A 25,825-nucleotide genomic window follows, 5' to 3' on the forward strand; every position below is an offset into this window, starting at 1 on the left:
CAAATTGAAGAGAGTCCAGTGGAGGGCAACAAAAATGATTAGGGGGCTCGGGCACATGACTTATGAGGAGAGGCTGAGGGAACTGGGGTTATTTAGTCTGCAGAAGAGAAGAGTGAAGGGGGATTTGATAGCTGCCTTCAACTACCTGAAGGGGAGTTCCAAAGAGGATGGAGCTCGGCTGTTCTCAGTGGTGGCAGATGACAGAACAAGAAGCAATGGTTGCAGTGAGGAAGGTCTAGATTGGATATTAGGAAACACTATTTCATTAGGAGGGCAGTGAAGCACTGGAATGGGTTACCTAAGGAGGTGGTGGAATCTCCATCCTTAGAGGTTTTTAGGGCCTGGCTTGACAAAGCCCTGGCTGGGATGATTTAGCTGATGTTGGTCCTGCTTTGAGCAGGGGGTTGGACTAGATGACCTCCTGAGGTCTCTTCCAACCCTAATCTTCTATGATTCTATGATCAGAGATCCCGCTTTAAATGAGAATATCTGTGCTGGAATGAATAATAGACTTAACTGGCAACTGTAAAAGATGTCCAAACCTAAAGATTTTAAATCAGGATTACATTTTAAAGAATATGTTTGTTATGTGGGGCTATTACCTCTCTGTATCAACTCTAATAACTTTGCTAGAAGAGAGGAAGAGCTGCGACTTTTCCTTTCATGACTTTTGAAGGCAGATGAGCTTTGGCAAGCAACCCCGGGTCTTTGCAAAGCAAGATGGATATTCTATTATTGTAATTGTTATAGAATTCTGGAGAGCATTTCACACAGTAATAAGCACTCACAAACAGGCTAACTGGATTCCATGTGGAATAGAATATGGATGCGCCAGTATGGCGGAGGCTGGAGAATGACCTCTCACTTGCTATGAGGTTATGATGGCCCTTGGGTTGTTGTAAAAGTGTTTGAGTTTATGAACCGTGAATGCTGTGCTCTGTGTCCAAAAAATTAAAAATGTTCCTTCCTGCAGCTGATGTGAGAGACATTTACGGTTGTGGAGGTGTTTTGGAGTCACTTTTTGAATTATGGGAGAACCGATAAGCTGCAGATTAAAACAAGAGGAGCTAAAATTGAGTTATGGGTTTGTAAAATCTGTTGCCCTTTGCCAGCAAAGATCATTTATTTTTTGAGACGTGACATTTCATCTCATTTGGTTTTGCAGTGTTTGAAATTGTTTGTGTTTGACATAGCCGGTAGGGTTTCCAAGGGACCATTATCAAATTTCCGCTCTAGATAGATGAGTTAAGATGTGTTAATGTGTTTGTGATGTAAATTGAATGCAAAGTAGAGAGGGTAATAATCGTCACTCATTGTCTGTGTATAAGAACATGAAAATGTGGGAAAATAAGAGAAACAAATTGGTATAAAACAGTGAAACAATACATGTTGCACAGATAAAAGGAATGTGCAGAATAGCCAACTCTAACAAACAAAGGACAATTAGAGTCTCATTATTTTCAAGGTTTTTTAATAAGAACATAGTTCTGTCAAATTATTTTGGTTTATGGTGCATGTTTCAGTTCTAATAATATTTGCAACATTAATGCTAATTAATCTCCACAGAAAATGCCATCATCATTAGAATAAGCAAGGCCATTAATCTAAGCCATTGAATAAGTCCACAGCAACTATTATCAATTATTGTGGCACCAAATGAAAATAATGAATTTATCTTTTATTTATTTCATTTGCAAACAAAATCCCCAGTACTGGGATTTGCACGACACCATAAGTACTTTGGAGAGCAAAGCGTTGTTGTTCTGTTAGATCCCAGCAATGAAATATTGATCCGGCTTAATTTTGACTTAAAATGGTCAAGTTCTCAAAGGGGGTCTACTTAAAATTCAGAATTAACTTCAATGCTCTCCCATAACTGAGATCTCTGTAACAATTACAGCTGACCGGAGAACGATCATTCCATTTCGTGGCAACTTTTGAGGCTTCAATTTTTGTTCCACACTGGAATGAAAACAAAATCTTGTGAAGGTTTTCATGAAACAGAACTGGGTCAAAACATCCACTTTTGAATCAAAAAGGTCAGGTTTTTGATTCAGGTCTCTCTCTCTCTCGTTAGAAGTGGAATTTGGAAACAGTCCTCTCATCAACCTTGTCAAAATCGATGCATCTCTGCAAAATAGTGTTGGCTTTGAGGAAACAGCACGTCAATGAAAATGTTCTGACCAGCTCTTTGTGGAAACTTAGTAACATTAGCTCTAGTAACTTTACTCATTAAATTATCCTTTATAATAAGGACACCTTGCTGTCTGCTCACCTCCTATGGCTATTCCGTGCTTTCAAGAATTTTGTAGAAGAGCCTCTGGATATTGTATGTGGAAAGTCTTTTCTAACTGGACTAAAAATATAATTTTATTCAGAGGCGGCATTCCCATCTGTGGCGATTTATCATTGTTATTATTTTAAATCTTATGGTCATTATAATCCACTTGGGAGGTCAGAGAAGGCTAATTCTCATGAGGGTTGTTGGGGTGGTTGGAGAAGAGGGAGAGAAATCGCTATGAGTTGATGGACCACATTGCCCCCTATAGGCGTTACACTTGCATTCATGGGGTGAAATCCTGGCCCCAGTGAAGTCAAGAGGAGTTTTGCCATTGACTTCAATGGGGTCACGGTTTCATCCAGGGAGTTATAACAGATTGCTCCCTTGGGGCAATGGGGATGAAGTCAGCATGGCTGGGCCCATCCCCTGAGGTGAAATAGGAAGGGTTCTGCCCCCTACACCTGTAGCTCTCAGGAGCCTTTTGGAGCCCAGGGCCCTTTGTTCCTGTGCTTTCACTCTACCACTAGAGACCCTCCCCGCCTTGCTTGGCTTCCAGGAGATCACGGCTCCAATGGAGCCTTTGCCGAGGCTCCCTTCCTGGCTGCTCCCCTAGAATGTTCCGGGGGCTGGGGATTTCCACGCCACAGAGCGGGAAAGTGGGTATTCAGCGCTGGCAGAGCAATCATTAAGGCCATGGTTTCCTGGAAGTGCTGAGTCAGCACCCACAGCTGGAGCCAGGCTTTCGAAAGAGCCCAGCATGTTGGGTGCATATTGGGCACTGAGCAGTTCCAAAATCTGTCCCCAAACATCCCAGGGGAGCTGCTGGGTGCCCAGTGCTTGTAAATCTGGCCCTGCCTTCCCTGCTGAAATCCTGTGTGGTTTGTTTGAGAGGAGGCCCCCGAGGCATGTGGCCGAACATCCCCTACTCTATCCTGTCCCCTGTGGCACACCATGGAAGTGGTACAATGATGCCACAGAGGCAGAGCTCTCCTCCTACTTCATGCTGTGAGTAACTGAGCTGTGTAAGGTGTGTATAATGCTCAATAACTCCATTATAATCACAGGTGTTTTTAAAAAGCTATCCCAGTCAAATTCTACCTTCATATTAGGGCCTGCGCCTGCTCCTTCTTAAAGCCCCATACCAGTTTCACACTGGGATAGCTCAGTGACATTACTCCTGATTTATACTGCTGTAAATGGGAAAAGAGCATTGGACCCAAGGGGAATTAATGTAAGAACATAAGAACGGCCATACTGGGTCAGACCAAAGATCCATCTAGCCCAGTATCTTGTCTACTGACAGTGGCCAGTGCCAGGTGCCCCAGAAGGAATGAACAGAACAGGTAATTATCAAGCAATCCATCCTGTCACCCATTCCCAGCTTCTGGCAAACAGAGGCTAGGGACACCATTCCTGCCCATCCTGGCTAATAGCCATTGATGGACCTATCCTCCAGGAACTTATCTAGCTCTTTTTTAACCCTGTTATAGTCTTGGCCTTCACAACATCCTCTGGCAAAGAGTTCCACAGGTTGACTGTGTTGTGTGGAGACATAGGTGCCAACTTTTTCCGGTGCCAGTGGGTGCCCGCGCCCCCCGCCCCTTTCCCCGCCCCTTTCCCCGCCCATGGTCCCACCCCGACTCCACCCCATCCCCGCCCCCATTCCAACCCCATCCCCAAACTCCCCGCCCTAACTCCGCCCCCTCCCTGCCCCTATTGGATCCCTTCCCCAAATCCCTGCCCCAGCCCTGCCTCTTCCCCCAGTGTGCCACGTTCCGCTCCTCCCCCTGCCCTCCTTGCCCTGCGAATCAGCTGTTTCACGGCGCAAGCGCTGGGAGGGAGGGGGAGAAGCAGGATGTGGTGGCGCGCTCGCAGAGGAGGCGGAGGTGAGCTGGAGCATCCACCAATTTTCTTCCGTGGGTGCATCCCTGGAGCACCCACGGAGTCAGCGAGTCGGCACTTATGTGCAGGGCCGGCTCCAGGCACCAGCCTACCAAGCATGTGCTTGGGGCGGCACCTGGAGAGGGGCAGTGCTCCGGCCGGCTGGGGAGAGTGGGGCCACGGCCGGGGAGAGTGGGGCCACGGCCGGGGTCTCCGCCCTCCTCCTGGCGCTCCAGCCAGTCGGGAAAAGCGTGGCCCCAGCCGGGCTCTCCGCCCTCCCCAGGCGCTCTGGCCGGCCGGGGAGAGTGGGGCCGCGGCTGGGCTCGCCGCCCTCCCCACGGCGCTCCGGCCGGCTGGGGAGAGCGGGGCCACAGCCGCGCTCCCTGCCGGGGGCTGGGGGAGGCGGGAGGCTTTTTTGCCTAGGGCGGCAAAAAAGCCAGAGCTGGCCCTGCTTTTGTGTGGAGAAATACTTCCTTATGTTTATTTTAAACCTGCTGCCTATTAATTTCATTTGGTGATCCCTAGTCACCAAATACACTTGATCAGTTGACTTCAGTGGGAGCAGGATGGGTTTCTTACTGCTGTGCCAATGTGTCCCTGGTATTATTCTAAATGCCTGAATTTAATGTAGTTACACAGTTGTCAGAGAGGGCAGGTTTGGGGCCAACATATTAGATCTAGAAGCATACACCCTGCCTTCTGAGAAACAAGGATGTGTTAACTCGCGGATGGTAACATGATTCTATAGACAGAATGCCATGCACACATATTATTCAGCTCAGTGACCGCTTCATTTGAGGCTCAGGGCCTTATACAGAACAGCTCTATTGCACAAATAATGAAATTATAAAAAGACAACACAAGAAAAGTATTTCCATTTTAATTTCCTAGCTTTACGTGTGTGTGTTGACTATAGTGACCAGATGTGTTACAGCTTGATGATATGACGATCCTACTAAAGGATTGTACAAAATACCCATTCTCTCCAACAAAACACGTGTTTCTTTAAGAAAATAAGAAATTTGTGTTTTCCTTCTAGAACAGCGACAGTATATAACTTTTCATTAAGTGACCAACACACACACTATTTCTGGACAACAATGAAAAAGTGTTGCTTGATGTCCGTCTCTCCCCTATGTCTCTACTCAATTGCTTTAAGTCTGTGGCTTTTTTTCCTGAGCAAGGACTGCAAGATGTTGTACAAATAAACACGCTCACCTTGTTACCTCTCTCAGTTCATTACTGTCGCTATCATTTTGAAGGACAGCCTTTCTGTTGCAATGATTAACATACCGGGGCAAATCATCGAGTGGTGTAAATTGTCAAAGTTCCACTGACGACAACGGCAAGGTGTATATTTGAAGTCGATGGAACTAGGACAGCTCAGGGGTTGCCCCTCGGTCTTACATCAGTTGGAAGATATAAGCGAAAAGGGAGGTGCTGGACCATTGCATTGCTGCATGTAGCTGAGTGACCTGATTTTGTGTGCTTTTCTTTCGCTGTGCATAGCGGTCTCACAAGAGGCACCTTGGATGAAATTCACTCCTGGGCAGAGGGTTTGCACTAGTTCTACGCACCACTGAAGTCCCACTTACACCCTTAAACCCTTTCAATGACGTCTGGGGCTCATGTTGTCTCCTCTGCACAGGGGTGAATCTCAACCCCAGTGTCTAAAATATATAAAATCACGCTCATATATGGGAAGCAGAATCCTTATCCTCAGGCTCTTCGTTCTGCCGATCGCTCCAGGATGGGGAGTTCACAAATTTAGGTGGCTATTGTCACCCATCTTCTCTTTGCGCTGATGAGGAGGCACTTAGGGGAAGGAGAAGGTTGTTTTCAGTGGTGCAAGATGGCAGCCACTCCTGAAATTCCAGTGATGCTGGTGTTCAGTCAGTTTATATAAAAATAAAGAGTTGGCTCATAGCTCTTCCGCATTTGAAAGGCTTATTTCCCCCCTGCCCAGCTCAGGGTTTTTATTCCCTGCCCTGGGCATTGTTCTTCTGCTTTTATGTGGAGGTTTCAGTGTTTTGCCAAGAAAGAAGCTCCCCTTACTCAGTTCCCTCAAGAAACATCTCTCCTCACTAGGTGCCATCCCTCCCATTTTATTCAGGTTTTAATTAGGCTTCAGGATGGGCACACCGCGCGAATTCTCCTTTCATCTGGGAGCTCCAGTGCTGTGAGATATTACAGGAAGTGAATAACTGTCGGAAGGAGCTCAGTCACCGGCTCTGCAGAAGCAGAGAACTGCTTTGAAATATTCTTTTTCAAAGATGCTGAGCGACAGTCAGAAATGGCGAGACGGGCAAAAGATTCCCAAGGAAAAGGGTAAACACAATTATTAATTCATTAGTGTGACACATTTCACTGTGGCTCTAATAACTTCCTATTGGGTCTATTTTTGAAAATGTCTGATCAGGTTTCCTTTTAATTGTCTTTTCTGGAAATAAATGCAAGGCTGGGTTGGATCAGTTCCTACAGGGTTTGAATTTAGACCTCGCCGTTCCCACTTGCTTCCAAACACTGGGATTAATTCAACCTGGGTGTGAACAGGTGAAATGCCACCAGAGCCCACTCCGCAGCTCCCAGATGTTGACAGGACTCACAGGTCATCAGGTCTGAACTTGCCCAGCATTTTTTAACAATTATTTTCTAAAAACCTGTGAGCTTGGCACCGTATCTCGCAATGTCCTCCAGGGGTTCCTTGTATGTTCAGTAAAGAGGCTCTTTCTGTTTCTAATTGGCATGAATGTGAACTGCCTCCACCCGAATTCTGAAAATTCATGTGAAAGATTTCTGATCCTCCCCTTTGTCCATCGGAAAAATCCATTGGATTTATATAGCTAACACTGTGATCAGAAACCCATGTGAGACAGATACACTGTCAAGGGCAACATCTTGCACTTAATTAAAACCCTGTATGATTTAACATTTGATATCGAAAGCATCATTACAATAAACAAGCCTGATCAGTATATAGGTCAATGACAGTCAACTTCCTTTTAAAAACCTATGGGCCAGATCCTCTTTTGGGGTATCTCCATTGACTGAATTAGAGCTAACTTCATTTACACCAGCTGAAAAGCTAGCCCATACAACTCATTTGACAGAGATGGTCTAATCCCATTATGACAAGGACCTTGCCTTTCTTTGCTAAATGATAGTAGGGGGTCACACATTTTATTGCTTCTGGCAGCCGAGTGCATGGGACACGCCAGGGACTCCTTGCATCCCTCCATTCTCCATTCTCCCCCATAAGCCACCTTCCAATCTCCTTCTATTTCAGGGACTCTCTCCAACTTCTTAGCGGGAAAAGTGGATCCCAGAGCTGTACAGGCCTTGCTGACACCTCCCAGGCACCTGGTATAGTTTGGAGGTGGGTTACAACAATTTATAGAGTATACAGTTGGAATCCATATAATCAACGAGGTAGACATCAGTTTTGTGTGGTGGCTGGTGAGGGTCTTGATAGGCAGAAGAAGGTCCAGAATGGGATACAGGGGCAGATACAAGAGTCTGGATCCTAAACTGGCTTAGGCACTTGTGATGGGGCATCTGCCCCATACTGGTGGAGAAAGGGTTAATAGCAGCCCTGGGGAGGCCACGCAGCAGACAGCCAATCAGAGAGGGGCTGCAAGGAGCAGCCAATCAGGGCCGAGCAGGCCCATATATAAAGAGAGCTGCAGGGCAAAGGGGGCAGCTCCCTCTTGGCAGCCCAGGAGAAAGGACTGGGTCCCTGAAGGGCTGAGGGAACTGCCAGCACCCTGGACAGAGCAGTGCTGGGCCAGGTCTGGGGAGCGAGAGGGAGCTCTAGTCTGACTGGCTGAAAGACTGAAGCCTGGATACGGGAGCAGAGAAGGTGCTAGGGCTATGGGGAAGTGGCCCAGGGAAATGGATGGCCAATGTTGAAGGAGATGCAGCACATGGCTGCCTCCTAGAGGGTCTCTGGGTCAGAACCTGGAGTAGTGGGAGGGCCTGGGTCCCCTTTCCCCCCACCAGCACTTGCCACTGAGGGGAGTGGTCAATAACGGGCTGCAGTTTGCCACTGAGGCAAATGGCTAGAACCTTGGGCTGCAGTTGGCTACAGAGGCGAGTGGCTGGCCAGAGGACTGCTGCTCCCCGCCAGAAGTGGGGGAGAACGGAATGGGTCATGGCCGGAGGACTGTGTCCTGAAGAGGACATTGCGATCCTTGAGGAAACGCGGGTCCAGAGCAGAAGTGACAGCGGCGAGACACCACCGGAGAGGGCGCCTGTGAAAAGACTGAGCTAATTCCCAGAACGACCAGCAGGCGGCACCATGGTGGTGAGTCCCACCCCGTTACAGCACCATTGACGTCAATGGAGATCTACTGACACCAGTTGAGTATCTGGCCCAAAGTTGGTATTTGGAGCCTTAACTGTACATTTCCTGGGATTCTAGTGTATAGGGTTATTTAAATTACAAATTTGAATAATTTCAAAAGCTACATTCCCAATTTACCTTAACAAACTATTTATTCCATCCCATCCAGCTCATTTAGCAATTAAAGCTGCATGACTCAATTACAAATATACCATTTCTGAGCTGGCGTAATACTGAGAATTCCTTAATTTGAGTCAAGTGTTTTGCACGCATGGAAATGCAACCACTTAAAAAGCCTAATATCTGATCTATTTGTGGTCCCCCCCCCCCCCCCCCAAATTATAGACTTTGAACAAACGCATGAGTTCCGCAGCTCAGACTTATCCGCCACAATTTAAACTATGATCTAGTTTAGACATTACAAAAAGGCATCTCCCTAATGCTCTTGATGGGTGCTTTTTCATATAGGCTTTTTTATCTTGAAATATAGTGTCAAACTAGCTGAAGAATAAAGAGTTTGCAATGTGTATCCTACATTATGAATCCTGCTTTAGACAGGTAAGTGCTATATATACTCTATCTATAAATAAATAAATTCAGGACTTTGAGTGTTTCTCCTCAAGACCTTTATTCTTCAAGCTTAGGTTGCACAGTGGAAGGAATTCACCATCGGGACCTCATCTAGCAGTGCCATGAATTCCTCTTGCTGAGTTCTCAGTATGCTGAGCTCGTCTTGAGTTTCTCACAGACACAGAGCTAAATGCTACCTTCCGTTACACCACTGCAGCTTGGTCGATTGGACAAGGGTTGCAGCATAACTGGAGAAACTGGTCTGAAGTAAATAGGATGAAATTCAATAAGGACAAATGCAAAGTGCTCCACTTAGGAAGGAACAATCAGTTGCACACACACAAAATGGGAAATGACTGCCTTGGTCGGAGTACTGCGGAAAGGTATTTGCAGGTCATAGTGGATCACAAGCTAAATCTGAGTCAAGAGTGTAACAGTACAACGCTCATCAATTGGACCATATCACCACCTCTCTTTGAATTCCTCCAATGGTTCTCTGGCTCCCACCATAATGAGTTGAAGGCTCTTCCCTATTTACTGTTATTTACTAAAAGGTGTAGCCAATTGTTTGACGTCACTCATGGTTCATTCTTTAAAATGTTGAAGGGACCCAGTAATTGAACTTAGCCAAATGTATTGTCTAAAGACAAAGTACACCTCTACCCCATTATAACGCCACCCGATATAACACGAATTTGGACATAACGCGGTAAAGCAGCGCTCCGGGGGGTGGGGGGGTGGGACTGTGTGTTCCAGTGGATCAAAGCAAGTTCAATATAACGCGGTTTCACCTATAATGCAGTAAGATTTTTTTGGCTCCCGAGGACAGCATTATATCAAAGTAGAGGTGTAGTACAATATGAAAAGGAGAGCTACATACCCAAGCAAGTCTTATCTCACAGATTGTTTCATGCCTTACACAGAAAGCATGTTTAAAGATAGACATTTCAGCTAGTTGTATTTAAAGGATGGGTTTACAAATTACAAAACTAGTTATACATCACTAAAATCCAACTCACTAGTTCATAAGTTTCTTCACTTGTTGTGTTGTTCCGTATTTTTCTCGTCTCTGTTTTCGATACTACAGTCCAAACCAGTTGCCCGTAAAGATACCTATACTAGGACAGAGAACAAATGTATCTTGATTTTGACATATTTTGCATTTGCTAATGCCAAAGCTGACTTCAGCTTTGCGAAGTATTATGGGATACTAAATCTGAGTGAACAAGAGTAAGCATAATACCCTTTAATTATAAAGCTTTCTGCTAACATAATATATAATGTGTAACACTTTAACGCGGTATGCAACATGTATAACATATACACACTGGTTAACACACTCCTCATTCCCATTCCCTGCTCTGCTCATGGTACTGGCCTCGTTAACCTATTTCTCTGTTTGTGACTGGTTACACGGAGACAGAAATTAGAATCTTTTGTTCATTTTGTTGCAACTTCATTTGGAACTTTCACTTCAAAGCAGGAAATCCCAAAGGCAGCCTGCCTTGGCAGTGGAGAAAGGGGGGAAGCTATAAGCACCCCATCAGGCTCAAATCCAGAGCATCCTCACACATTCTGGAATTAACCCAAGGCCCTGTTGGGTTGAAGTGATCCAGAGGTTATCCTAGCACAATGAACCCTCAATCCTCAGTGATGTATTTCAGATCTGAGTTTTTGCTTGGACTCATCTGTTATCAATAAAGCCTTTTTCCTCCCCATTTTAATTTAAAAAACAAAGATCCTGTGTGTATAGTAGGCATTATACACACAGGATTTCTATCTATCTAAGGGTGAGATTTTCAAAATTGTTGGCTTAATTCCGCTCCCATAGAAGTCAAAGACGAATGCTTTTGAAAGATCCCACCGGTAGTGTTTTGATTCATTACTATAGAACATTGTAATATATTTTAATAAAGGTGGATTGAAGAATTAGTGCAGACTTCAATCCATTTATATTGCTTACAACTGCTCCCAAATATTACCAAAAGAATACATTGCAAGATCTGTTACTTCACATAAATCCTTATAGTAGCTACCGCTACCTCTGCACACTGAATGATGTGTGATCTCGGGTCCCACTGCTACTTCTCAACACTATTCAATTTTATTTTCTCAGAAAAAATAATACCAAGGACAATGCAGGAAAGAATTAAACCTCCCCTCTGAAGCTCACGCTGCATATGCTGTTAAGGGTCACCTGCTTCTCTGTGGTGTTTACCATTTAATAAATGTTAGTCCTCACATGTATTTTTCCTCAAGTTTTTAAAATTACCTTTTTGGTCACCCTCATGTAACATTCCCTGAAATGTTTCCCCATTATAGCTCACTCCAACCTTTTAGGAAGACAACCATTTATCGCTGATACCGCTTTGGAATTTTCTGCATTATTCACTGACTTCAAATTGAGAATAATTGTTCTGGACATTTTACAAAATATTTCCAATGTCACCATAAGCTTTTTCCATTTACCAGAAGGTTAAAAATAAGGAAGACGTAAGCACAGATTCATATTTATTTATTTCTTTATTTTTATGACCAGAAGGGACCATCATGATCATTTAGTCTGACATCCTGCCTAACACAGGCCAGAGAATCTCATGCAGTAATTTCAGCATCAAGCCCATAAGTTCTGGTTAAGCTATAGTGTGCCTTCGAAAGATATCCAATCTTGATTTAGAGATTGCAAGTAATAGAGAATCCACCCTGTCCCTACATAGATTGTTCCAATGGTTAGTTACCCTCACTGTTAAAAATGTGTGCCTTGTTTCTAATCTGAATCTGCCTAGTTTTAGCATCAAATCATTGGATGTCACTATATCTTTTTCTGCTAGATTAAAGAGCTATCTACTACTGTAAATTTCTGCCCCATGTAGCTACTTGTAGACTGGGATCAAGTCACTGCTTAACCTTGGATAAACTAAACAGACTGAGCTTTAAGTCTCTTGCATGTTTTTGACCGTTTCCAATTTGTCCATCTTTTTTTGAAGTCTGGACCCAGTATTCCAGCAATGATTTCACTAATACCATATCCAGAGGTAATACCACCTCCCAACTCCTACTTCATATCCCCCTGTTTATACCTAAGAATCACATTTGCCCTTGTGTCAGAGAGGTAGCTGTGTTAGTCTGGATCTGTAAAAAGCGACAAAGAGTCCTGTGGCACCTTATAGACTAACAGACGTATTGGAGCATAAGCTTTCGTGGGTGAATACCCAGTGACACGAAAGCTTACTCTGTAAGGTGCCACAGGACTCTTTGTCGCCTGTTTGCCCTTGTAGCTCCCAGTGTAATTCTGTAGCTCACGGTCAATGGGTTATCTGCCATGATCCCCAAGTCTTTCTGAGTCACTGTTTTAAAGATTCATTCAGCCATCTTAGAAGTGTGACTGACATTTTGTTCCTAGAGGTCTGACCTTGCATTTGGCTGTGTTAAAATGCCTATTCAAATAATTCAGCTCAGTCTATATAACTATCGTTATTGACCGCTCCATCCATTTTTGTGTCATTTACAAATTTTATAAGCAATTATTTTACTTGTTTATTCCAATCAGTGATAAAGATGTTCCTGATGCATTTAAAGAACTTTTCCTTAACACTACTGGTCATATAATTGTTTTCATTAATACCCTTAGCTTTCCATATTGATTATCTGCATTTAGTAACTGCTGACTTGCACTCATTCCTACATGCTTCCTGATCTTTCCATTTAGTGTATATTGTTTGGTTATTGCTGCTTGCATCTTCCCTCTTAGCCAGGAGGGTATTTTAATCAAAGAAGCCTTCTTTCATGCCTGTGGAATTGTGTGTGTGATATCAAATAAAATATACTTAATATATAAATATAATTATATTAATATTAATATAAAATAATCCATTCCCAGTTATCAGTCACACTTTTATGTTTGTTTAAATATTTTCTCCTGCTCAGTTTTCCTCGGTTGTTTTTGGAACCCGGACTTTTAAAAGCCTCAAGTGTATATGTTACTGGTTGGAACTATATTCTCTCTGCATATAGTAAGAGAAATTAGAACATGATCACTTACACGGAGGTGACCATCAGATTTAGTTCAGTGGATCGATTCATCTTGATCCATCAGAATGAGATCAAATATAGAGCTACCGTGAGTTGGTTGTAATGCTTTTTGGGTTTAGAAAGTCATCATTTATCATTTTTAAGCAGATGATGGCTATTCACCATTCTCCAGGCATAACCTCTCAGGCATTAGTGGTGGAGGTCTCTCTATCTAAAGTATTTGTCTGGCCCCCATCACACCTCACAATCTTTAATGCATTTATCCTCACAACACACCTGTGAGGGAGGGCAGGGCTATTATCCCCATTGTACAGAAGAGGAACAGAGAGGCTAAGTGACTTGCCCAAGGTCACACAAGGAAGTCTGAGGAGCAGGGAATTGAACAGACTACAGCCCTAACCATTAGAACATACTGGTCAGGTTGCTTGGGGATTTATATTGTGGGCTATGCTATGTTGTACAAGTTGCCAGTGTTGATGTGAAACCATTATTAAACAGCTAATAGTAATCCCTCTGTACAGTGTGTATCCCAGTTTGCCAAATGCTTCTCTCTCACATAGCTGAGCATTTAAAAACCGAATACATTTTTACTCCTGCTGAATGTTCTAGAAATACGTCCCTGGATTTATCAGGGGGAAATATAGAACATGGCAACTTCTCCCTTGCTGCCTTCTTTCCCCCTTGAATATCAAATGGTACATTCCAATCTTTCACTGTTCATGTGGAAGGACTTCTGTTATTTTGAGGGGCTAATGCATTGAAGGCTCTGATCTCCACCCTGTTCCTCACTTAGCAGTCAGGTTAAAACACTTTGCTCCTCTCAATGTCACTTAGAGGAGGCAGCCTTACATCAACTTTCCCTGGAGTCTTTCCAATCACTCAAGCAGGCTTTGGATCCGTCCCACTCCTCCTGAGCACAACCAACCTTCAGCTAAGGTCCTTTCCAGCAGTCCTCTTTCTGTCCTGAGGTAGAATAGACCTGCTTATTAGTATGAAGTCCCTTGGATGTGGGAGTTGTATTGTCTATTTGTCTCCTCAGGAAAGATGCCCCGAACTGCTATCTCCTTTCCAAGCAGACGTATTCACAGCCTTGGCAGGACTTTGAAGCTAATGTGATTCAAGCTTTTGAGCTTGAAGTTAGGCCCTTAGGTTTTTACTAGACACCAGTGAAAATCAGGCTCTCTGATGCCCTTGATTGAGAATATTCATAGTCACAGGACCATTATCAAAATTTTATCTGATATTTTAAAAATTTACAACTAGTTTTGGGGCGCAGAATTATTTTCTCTAGAATATTCTTCTTGTCATACCCCATTTTCCACCTAACACCTGTTCCAGTTGGGGTGGTTCTTTTTGATGAGGACAATTGAACTGAGAACGAAATCCTTGGGTTTGAAACAGTTTTCACTCTTGAATATTAGTGAGTCTGTAGCATATAGCAATAGGGTAGTATCCCTTTAACCAGTTTAAATGGCTTGTGAGCCCTCTAGTGGTTCTCCCCAGAATCTATGGTTTTGAAAGTGCCAGAAACCAATCAGTGCAGCAGTGTGTATGGAGCTAGGCCTGGTATGTTTGGATATAGTTAGTAAATGTGGTTATTTGGAAGCCAACTCTCCCCATGTGGTTTTTTTCATATTGTGTAAAGAACAATAACCACAACAGTCTGATTTTAAAATATTATCATTAATTGCTAGCAGGAGTGATCAAGACAGTCATGTGAATGTTTAGATGCATTATTCAGAGTGGCCACTAGTGGATATATAGTTAGGAGGCAAGAGTAACATGAAATAAAGTCAGTCTTGCATTCAGCCGGACCTGTGTGTGAAGTGAGGTGGTGTGGCCCTTTATGGAAGCAAACTGGTCTTACTGCAGGCTTAGCCTTTGCTTCGTTGTCCCTTACTTTCCTACCCTCAATCCTGGTTATGGTGAGTCCAGGCTGAAACAGCAGTGTGCGAGAGAGATCTATAGAACAGCAGAGATGGCTATGTATGACCTGGAACTTTTTTTTCCAAATACCACCCCCAGCAGAATTCAGTTCTCTGCACTCCGAGGGTTGGACACTCTGGGTAAGCAGATACCAAAGGTTCCATCAGGTGTCTTCAATCAGAGAAGAAGCCAGTTAGTACCCAGCTCTACAGAATAGGACCTAGAGCAGAGGATGCTGTCCTTACTGAAGCCTCACAACTGCTCAGGTGAAATAGTTCAATACTGGGTAAATATTTCATGCCATGCCATGTGATTTTTTTTTTTTTGAGCTGACACAATTTGACTTATGCAAGCAGGAAAAGCGTGAGTCAGTGAATGATTTCGTAACAGTCTGTACAACCCAATCAAACACTAGATATCAGGAATGGCAATATACAAAAACCTGTAGGAGAACACTTCAACCTCCCTGGCCACACAATAGCAGATGTAAAGGTAGCCATCTTACAGCAAAAAAACTTCAGGACCAGACTCCAAAGAGAAACTGCTGAGCTCCAGTTCATTTGCAAATTTGACACCATCAGATCAGGATTAAACAAAGACTGTGAATGGCTATCCAACTACAGAAGCAGTTTCTCCTCCCTTGGTGTTCACCTCTACTGCTAGCAGAGCACCTCACCCTCCCTGATTGAACTAACCTCGTTATCTCCATACTGATTTATACCTGCCTCTGGAAATTTCCATTACTTGCATCTGAAGAAGTGAGGTTCTTACCCACGAAAGCTTATGCTCCCAATACTTCTGTTAGTCTTAAAGGTGCCACAGGACCCTCTGTTGCTTTTTACAGATTCAAACTAACATGGCTACCCCTCTGATACCTAGTCAAACACTGTGACCATGGAGAAATGAGCAAAGAACTTATCAGAAATAGGCTTGTTGCTGTAGGACTGAAAGACTGCAATTACAGTATCAGACTCCAGAATGATCCTAACCTTACACTAACGATCACTAAAAACATAGTCCTCCAAAGTCAGTACATAGACAAGCGACTGACACTCCTTGGGACTAACTTTGAGGAGGACCCTGCAAGAGAAGCCATAGACAAAGAGAGGACAATATCCCAAGAAGTCCAGAAACACTACCCACCCAGCCCAAGTACAAGCAGAAAGGAAATCCAGAGAGGGCTATACTAACATGGTGCATAGAAAAGGAATACAACAAGAGCATGAAAGAATGCCCAAGGGGTAGCAAGCTACCTCACAGCAAGTGACTTTGTCCATCAAGGGACACCAAATACAGGAAATGTCTCAAACAAGGACATTATGCAGCAGTCTGCCAATCGAAGACCATGGCAGCAGCTGTCTTTGAAAAAGAATGCATAACTTGGAGTCATAGGAGATGACCCAAAAGAATCACCATGGATCTCCACGATCACCTTGTGAGAGTATGAAATAGACTTCAAAATTGACACGAGTGCTGACGTAACAGAATTACTTTATAGGAGGATGAAATCACTGACATGTTGAGAACCAAAGATATTAAAAAGCCTGGGAAACTCCTGATTAAATGTGAAAGAAAAAACTTTGGTCACTCTAAAACTAAGAGAAAATTACATCCCAAGAGGTCTAGGCTGTGGATAGCCTATGCACTGCTCTACTTGATCACCCAGTAATCACAGCCCTAGGCCTGGTTATAAGAATAAAACCAGTCACCATGTGCCTAGAACCTGATATCAGGAAGGGGTTCACACAATTATTCAAAGACTGGGGAAGCTAGAAGGAGAATACCACACAACTTTTACCAAAAGCAAATGGATTGAGCCCTGCAGAACTACTGTTTGAAAGGAAGTTGAGGTCCACTGTCCCAACCATTCCTTCCCAACGAGACTGTTGTTGGCCTGATTTCTCAAGACTATAGAAGACAGAAGCTCAATATAAAATCCATCAGAAGAGGGACTTTGAGAGGCACCATACAGTCAAATCCTTGAGAGTACTGAATCTAGGAGATCACATCTGAGTAAAAAATTCTCAAGAAATGGGACAGTGCAGGGAAGTGCCAAAATCGCTTGATTCTTCTTTACAAGGGTGCCTTGAATCCTCTGTCACGGGATAGGTAACCTATGGCATGCATGCCAAAGGCGGCACACGAACGGATTTTCAGTGGCACTCTCACTGCCCAGGTCCTGGCCACCAGTCCAGGGGGCTCTGCATTTTAATTTAATTTTAAATGAAGCTTCTTAAACATTTTAAAAACCTTATTTACTTTACATACAACAATAGTTTAGTTATATATTATAGACTTCTAGAAAGAGACCTTCTAAAAATGTTATAATGTATTACTGGCACGCGAAACCTTAAATTAGAGTGAATAAATGAAGACTCAGCACACCACTTCTGAAAGGTTGCCGACCCCTGCTCTATCAGAATGGGTGTCATCTTGGTTCATCAGTCTACCCTGTCCTTGACAGGGTTGTTTGTGTTTTATGCTGATATTTCATTCCTATAATGTTGTTCTTCAGTGAAAAGTGTGGATAAACGTTTCTCACCCTTCTGTGATGTGGTATATACCCCACACGGGCACTAAAAGAGTTAACTGGAGCTAGAATGCTCCATGAAGGGACCTGGTTGCACCAGGGAGGTGGGCCAGGAGCAGCTGAAGACGAGAACCAGCTGGGGAAGGAGCTGGGTGGAGAGCATAGAGAGAGGAAGCCCAGCTGAGTAAAGGGCTGGAGGGAAAGAACTCTGCAGAGTTATCTGGGTGCTAGAAGGAAGGGCCTTGAGAGAGACAGGTGTACAGTGAGTCTGGGGAGGAGCTGTGGGAAAGGACCTGAAGGAAGGCCAAGAAAGGAAGAAGTCCAGGGAAGCAGTGAGGACTGTAAAGGTGCAGATCTTGGCTGCTTCCCACAATGTTCCTGGACTGGAATTCAGAGGAGACAAAGGGCCTGCGTTCCCCGACTTGTTGCTGCGGAAACACCTGGCTCAAAGGGGAGAAGGACTGTTGGATTTGGAGCCAAACTTCAAGACAGAAAGCCCTGGGGAGGTATTGCTCCACACAGGAGCAGGAGGAAAACCCTACAGAGCCTGGGAAGGGGCAAAGAGTCTGAGCATTATGTTTGTTTGAGTTGAGTTTACTACACTCTTTGTTTACCTGCAAGGGTTGGGCCAAACGTGACCTGGCCAGAGGGGTGAGTCATGAGAAGAGGCAGATCATCACAACTATTGGCAGGGGTCTCTAGGGCAGGAGAGCTTGCTGTGCCACCAGGAGGCACTCTAACCATGGTCCACTCTTCTGTATGTTCCCTTTTTTCTCAAAGGGAGATGTGGTTTTAGTTGTGAATGTTTGGAGCCCCTATTCATGGTAACCACTAAGGAGACCTATAGTGAGAGGTAAGGGTCTATGCACAAAGGAAATAAAGACAGTCTGACCATGGTGTTTCTATAGTCTCTACAAGGATGTCCTAAGCACTTTCCAGACATAGAGACCATCCCTTCTGCTGCCTTAAGGAGCTTGCTCTGCAGAATGGACAAGTACACAATTGTGAGAGAAGGGTAACAATTGGGATGTTACAAATCAACAAACTTAACTATAGGCTGCATGACAGAAGAACTTAAATGGGGAGAGGGTGGAGACCTTGGGATGAGTTCAAACAGGTCACGCCAGGCATTAATTTAAAAATATATATCTACTTCTGCATACTTTGTATCATCAGTCAATTCACAATGTGCTAGGCCCAGAAGTGCCAGCTACCCTGCTGCCAGATTTCCCCATTACGCCACACCTTGTATAATCACCTTTACACAATGCAAAGTCAGGAAAAAATGCTGTTATATCACGGGATTGTTTTACATTCACTTTGCATCAGCACAAGGTGCAGGGCAACAGGGAATTAAACTTCAGGCTTCAAATACTTTCAGTAGGTGGATCTGGGGCTCCTGTCTCATTGCTAGGTAATATTTCTGAATGAATCAGAGGTGACTTAGAGTAACTCACAACACTTTTTGAAGTCTCACGGTCTCAATCCGATCTGGGTTATGGCCAACTCACTGAGGCTTACTTCTAAAGCAGTTATTTATAGACTCTTCTCCAGCTCAGCAGTCTCTTGTGAAAGTTTCTGAACATTAGCTCTTCAAGCAATCAGCATAAAATTAAAATTTTCAATTTGAATGGCGAACAAACAGGTTAAGGAAACTGCAATGTTATCCAACAAATCCTTCCTTTCCCGGGAGGCTTAGCATCTTTAAATATTAATCATGGGTGTCTCTACTCTTCTGTAATCTTAAAATACTCAATCTTATTCTAAGATGGAAAACATTTCATTTGCAAAACCAAAAGCAAATGCCAATATAATTTCCTACGAAGCCCCTCGAATTCATATTATAATTAGGTTTGGAAGGGTCAGATTGTTATCGGTAAATGTCAAGTTCATCACACACACACACACACACACAACCAACCAAAAATATTTCCATTGATGATGATTGAAATTTTCACAGAGGTAAAGTAAGAAAAATACTGCTTGAGAACTTATTTGCTTACAGGAAATTTTGACATGTGGGGTTGATGCACCCTCTTCCCCCAATAATTTCACACCTGTGTGAACATTTAAATTGATAAAAATTAAAAAGCTTAAAAATAAGTATCAATAGACATCAAAATGAAAAACAACCCTGAATTCTGCCAAGCCTAATGGAAAAGGAATAGGTCTTTAATTGTTTTCTTCTGTTTAAGAAATATAATAAAGATAGGATGGTATTTGTTTTCCAGCTCCTGTTGTAAACAGACCGGTTGCCCTACTCAACTACAAGTGTTGTGGTGCTTTCTTAAGCCTGTAAAGTCATGCATGTCAGCAACTTTACTCATGCGAGTTGTTCCATTGACCACTTGCCGAAATGAATATTCACGTGCTTACGCCTTTGCAGAATTGGGCCCTTTAAAATTGTTCCACAGCAAATTGCTTGTCTGAATTGTTTTAGTCATATAGCTAAAGAGCGACTTGAACCTGAAAAGCTTTTTAGCTCCCCCCACTGGTGGAAAATATTAAATGGATGTTTTGTACTAATAATTTGGAAATACAAATCTGAAGATACTTTCCCCACCCCTGTTCTAGCATAGCAGGCTGCCCTGGAATGACTTACTTTCTGTACTTTGTCTTGAAAAAAGTTTAAAATCTTAAACAAAAATGAATCACTTGACTGCAGGCAACGAGATGTCTGTGTGTGAAGGGTGGCAACACACGAGAAGTCCCAAGAATGTACTGAGTCTGACCTTGAATTGAATAAACATTGTTTTCTTGGGGGTGAAGGGGGGTGGAATTGCTTGCTGAATGCATCTTGAGAGATACCCTAGGCATGATTAGTCACTGCTTTTGTATTTTCCTTTGAACTTTGTAGTTGTGTGTGTCAAGTGCAATATCGCTGATAATCTGTCTCCTGTGAAGAGGAGCAAATGAAGAAAACCTTCAGATAAAGTGAAACGTCTCATGGAAAACTATAGTTTTAGGCTCGTGTTTAATCCTCCATGTCAACTAACTGCTGCGGTGTGCTTCAAGAGTATGCTGTGTTAACACGGGTGGTGGGACCATACTCTTCATTTCTCTGACCACTGATGAATACGCTTAAGAAGTGTCCCTTACGGAAAAGTCCTAGAGAATTCAATTATTATTTGTGTTACTGCAGCACTTAGAGGCCTCAACTGAGAGTGGGGCTGCAGAGTGCCAAATTCCATACTAACACAGGGCAAGACACGGTCTGCACCCATCGAGTTTATAATCAATGTAGACAGGGTGGGAGGGAAAACAGACACAGAGAGATAAAGTGATTTGCCCAAGGCCACATAATAATTCAATGGCAGAAGTGGGAAGAGAATCCAGGTTTTCTGAGGCCTGTCCAGTGCCCTACTTTTGTACCACACTGAATTTAATAGGAATAAGACCAACATGGTCTACAGAAGTTTACCTAATAGTTTATAGAATGTAATAGTGAATGATAACCTGTCTCTAGCCATCCCGCAGTAGGGATATAATTCTCCATTTATCCTATAAGACAGATTCAGGTGGAAAAGTTATTTTTTCAGAGAATTCTGTGTCTTCATCGTTGCTCTGGCCAATGACAAACCCATCAAAGGCAAAGACTAAATTGGAATGTGAGCTAATAAAGCAAAGAACAAATAACCCTGCATCACAAGCTGAGATGATGGGGATAAGAGCAATTAATTTTAGAAAGAAATGCATTATAGGCTGTAGCCTATATGATATGCTTATCCTGACCCCAGGAAGGTTAAATACCCATTACCCACATAGAATTTATATTCCCACTAACTACACATTTCATAAACAAAGTGAAAACTAGCACAGAGAAGAATGCACTGGACAGGATGCTTCTAGCTCTCTCATTCCTGTCTCCATAGTCTTTTTCCCTCTGTGTGCAGAGGTGCCAACACTGGACTGTAGCAGGGTGGTCACCCCGCTCTTGCTCGGAAGGGCTTAAAACAGCCCTGGCAGAGGGCTGGGGCAGGGGGAAAGCTAGGCTGATTGGGGAAGTAGGCACAGCTGGGAGCCATGCCCCAAACAGACCACAGCCGGCCCCTATAAAAAGGCTTTGAGCCAGGAGCACAGTCTCTCTCTAGCTGTAGAGGGAGGGACCTGGCTGCAGGGACCTGAGCAGAGTACCTGAGTGGAGCAGGGCTGGGGAAAGGCAGAGGAGCTGGGGAGGCTCCAGCCTGGAAAGCCCCAGGCTGCAGCCTAGCAGAAGGCCAATGGGTACTGGGGGTTGCAGAGGGCAGTGCAGGGGTAGGCAAAGGCAGCAGGTCCAAACCCAACCTTGCCAGTGATGAGTAGGCTGATACTGCAGCCTGCCCCAGGGCAGTAGCCAAGACTGAGGTGAAGTGGGGATAATGGGTGGAGGTTCCCCTGGGAGGGGGAGACCCAGAGCAGTGAGGGGTTACTGCCAGGGGGCAGCACCCCAGACAACAGGGCACCGGGTCCGGGAGGGACACGGGCCAAGTGGTAGCGGGACAGCAGCCTGCAGAAGGCGCTCCAACGGCTGGAGAGCTAATTCCTGAGATGACCAGCAGGAGGCGCCGCAAGGGTGAGTCCCGCACCCTTACACAGACACAGATACCTACAAGAAACCAGAGTATTAAACCCATTTCCTTGATTGTTTGGGGTTGGAGAAGGGAATCATCGTAATCTACAATTTTAGCGAGAAATTGGTGTACTGTATTATTCACCTACATGACCGCCCCACCGAAGTAAAAAATGCAGTATTAAACTGAGCACCTGCCTTTTTCCAACCCTAGCTACTGCAGAATATTTAGGGCCCCAGTCAAACTGGATTTTGACAGCTAGAACTTTGTTTTTCTTCTCTATATTATATTTGTTTTCTGGTTTCTACTAAAAAAGGCATGGCAAACTCCTGCCAGCCACATGGGAAGACTGTGCATACGTTGGTAAATAGGACATTTGTTCTCAAAGTTATTTGCTTCCTTGTTCAATTTGTGCATACAAATTCTCTAATGTGAGATCCAAACAAAGTGCCATTTTGTTTTCCAGGCGGGCTTCAAGTCCTCCAGAAAGTTGTAAGGTTTGATACTCAACGAGGAAACCTATGGTATATTCTGGCTCTGGAAGTGATCACAGTCACTAAGTTAAAGGCCAGAAGGAACTATCAGAGTGTCTAGTCTGACCTTCTGTATATCACAGGCCATCAATACCATCTAGCACCTGCACACAAAACCCAACAATGGAAACTAGACGAAAGTATTACAGCCCCTCAGAAGACTAAATTAGTATGCGGCAAGCAGAGAATAGGAGACACCAAGGTGAAACCGTGACCAGGGCGCCTGCAATGGCAGGGAATTAATTATGGGAGATATACCCAGATAATCCTGACAAGTGATCTTCCCTCCAATATACTACCTCCCCCACCTTGTCTCTCTGATATCCTGGGACTGACATACAACAACACTGCATACAACATAAGGAAGAGAAATGTAAGAGCCTACTACAAAGCCCCTTGAAGTCAATGGAAGGAATCCCACGGAAATCAGTGGAAAGCATCCCTTTGACTTCACTGGGCTTTGCATAGACCCTAAGAGCCAGATTGTTCAAGGGATTTAGATACCTAGAGATGCAGATAGGGACTTACTGGGATTTTTCAGACATTCCTACACAGGTTTGGAGCCTAATTCTGATTTCAATGGGAGTGAGGTACCTAACCTCTTGGGTGCTTGTGAAAACCCTACCGCCTGCCTCTTTAGGTGCCTAAATACCTTTGAAAATCTGGACCCTAATCAACAAAATATACTGGCCCACCATAATAGTGAATGAAGCAAATATTATGAATAGTCTAGGTTGTAGAAAATGGTATTGTATTATTTCAAAGATTCGTATTTGATCACATAGCTTAAAAATTGTTGGCCTGATTTCGAAAGGTATTGAGCTCTGGCAGTCCCAGACAGGGCCGCCCAGAGGATTCAGGAGGCCTGGGGCAAAGCAATTTCGGGGGCCCCTTCCATAAAAAAAAAGTTGCAATACTATAGTAACATATTTGGAAATGTAAAAAATAACTAGTGAACTACATTCAAAAATTAATTTGTAATAATTTGAAAATACACAAAATACATTATTTTAAAACATTAAATGCTGTAATGGTATGTATACATTTGCAATTACATAATGGGCTGTCCCTGGGTGATGGTGATGGTTGGTGCCAATGGGCTGTCGCTGCCTGGAGGTGCTGCTGCTGTTGCCCAGGGCTGGGTGGGGAGCTGGGCTCTGGGTTGGGGGGTGCCCGACTCAGAGGGGCTGTGCTTGGAGCTGGGGGTCAGGGCTGCGGGGGATGGGGTGGGGGGGGGTGCCCAGCCCCTTACCATGCCACTTGCCCCCTCTCCCGGAGCCTCAGCGCACTGCGTCCAGCGCTGCAGCGGCCTGGTGTTTCCAGGGGCCTGAGCTCCCGCCACTCGGCCGCAGCTCGCCACCCCGCCCCCTTACCAGCTGAGGTGCCAGGGGGATGGGGGAAGAAAGAGGCGGGGGGGAGCCTCCGACATACTCGTGGGGGCCCCTGCGTGGCCTGGGGCAAATTCCCCCACTTCCCCCCCCCCCCCCCCTCGGGGCGGCTCTGATCTATTCTATTACTCTACTGGATCATTATCAGTCTAATAGAGCAGCGAGGGACCTGAACAGAAATGGCCCACACATATTTGCCAGCCAGAGTTCCCAGTTCACAAAGAGACAGGCAATTCTCAGCTGAATGTCCACCATTTTAAACAGCACTATGAGAAGATAAAAATCAAACATGGCATTTTAAAAATCACACACCTGAACAACGTACACCTCTTCTCGTCCGCTGTACCAGATCTCAAATTTTCGATGATCCCCCTTCATGTTTTCAGTGATTCCAACTGCATTCATCTGTTTTAAAAGAATCATGTCCTTTTAGTCTAATCTGAAAACCAAATGTCTTTCAGACCTTTACCATGAATTCACACATTGTGTTCATCTTAAACAGTCCCCTAGTTCCCCCACTCCGCCCCAAATTAACAAAGTTCACCAAAAATGTTTATTTTCAGCAGTGACTGAAAGTGGTTATCACACTGGGCATTTTGCTTTGACTGTTTGTAACATCTATAGAAGGTTTCTTGGAGCTACCAGTGCCCTTCTCGGGACTTTCCATAACATTCATGGATCAGTGGGAGTGATTTAGAAGAGGGATCGTAGGCCTGAGTCTCAGGCCTTTGCCACAGTTTGTGCATCAACTTCTCACTGAGGAGAAGATTTAAAAAATAACCCCAAACCCTCTCCTCATTTCAGACACAGCATCCAAGTTTCAGCGCAGTTCTGCTTTTCACCCAGGTCTACCATTAAAGGTCAACATTTCGGGGGGGGGTGGGGGTGGGAAGAGATATGTACATCTTGAGCTACCTTGGGCAGCAGGCTTCAAAATCTTCAGCTGGGAGAGCTCAGCTTTACCCAAAGTAAACAAACAAGGACCTGTACTTTGGAACTATTGATCCCGCTTCTCTATACTTGCACAATTCATTAACAAAAGGATTGCGTGGTACATGAAAATGGCAAAAATCTCTCTCATGATCATCACTGGTCTTCTTGGATCTCTTCTCAGTGCCGAATGTACAGGTTGGTTCATTTTAAACCTAGCAAGTCCTCTGCTTTTTAGTTGCTCTCATAGATAGGATAACATTTCTGTCCTCTGATAAGGAATACATCATTTACCAGCAACAAAATTCACATAGTAAGACTGATGAATTTTATCGGTTCTCCATTTAAAAGTATGTTTTCTCTTGAGAATAAAAAATAGGGGTTTTATGGTGATAAAATTAATTGCTGTACTGCTTTTTATTTAAAGAATGGGACTTTTCTGCTACTTATTTTATGACTATTAATGTCAAGGAATTGCTCTAGATTCAGCCATTTTAATTCAATTAAAACAATCGGAGGAAACAATATTTACAAATTAGGGTCTGCGCCTTTTACAGTGTATTTGAATCCCAGAACAAACTGTCCAGTAGACCAATAAATACATGACAGGGTCCTTGGATTTTCTACTGTGACGATTGTTTAAATGCCAAATTCGGGCTAAATTCAAATGCAATATATTATACTAAGATTATGAGCATGCAAGAGAACAGTTTGGCCAAAGAGCAGACATTTCTAATAGAAGTGAGGCTGATGCACCAACTATCACACCATTTGTTGCCTATCTTTCCTCATGTCCAGGGGCATGATCCTGCATTAAGGAAATCAAAGGCATTTTTACCATTTACCTCAATGGAAGCAGGAC

General features: G+C 43.9%; 2 protein-coding genes across 2 annotated transcripts in view; one reads left to right on the forward strand and one right to left on the reverse strand.

Moving 5' to 3' along the window:
- Positions 1-9,179: 9,179 nt before the first annotated feature.
- MCF2 (MCF.2 cell line derived transforming sequence) lies at positions 9,180-24,990 on the reverse strand. Its single transcript, XM_034781572.1, has 4 exons — positions 24,949-24,990; positions 24,346-24,438; positions 10,094-10,192; positions 9,180-9,336 (listed from the first exon to the last, which is right to left on the reverse strand). Exons 2-4 carry the CDS (start codon positions 24,436-24,438, stop codon positions 9,268-9,270), a joined length of 261 nt encoding a protein of 86 aa, XP_034637463.1. The 5' UTR covers positions 24,949-24,990; the 3' UTR covers positions 9,180-9,267.
- Positions 24,991-25,012: 22 nt separating this feature from the next.
- Positions 25,013-25,825, forward strand: part of F9 (coagulation factor IX) — a 28,142-nt gene continuing 27,329 nt past the window's right edge. The window contains exon 1 of the mRNA XM_034781571.1: positions 25,013-25,161. Within this exon, the coding sequence (XP_034637462.1) occupies positions 25,089-25,161 (73 nt within the window). The 5' untranslated portion in view covers positions 25,013-25,088. The remainder of the gene's footprint in view (positions 25,162-25,825) is intronic.

Source organism: Trachemys scripta, chromosome 9 (assembly GCF_013100865.1).
Source record: "Trachemys scripta elegans isolate TJP31775 chromosome 9, CAS_Tse_1.0, whole genome shotgun sequence".
Classification (NCBI taxonomy): domain Eukaryota; kingdom Metazoa; phylum Chordata; order Testudines; family Emydidae; genus Trachemys; species Trachemys scripta.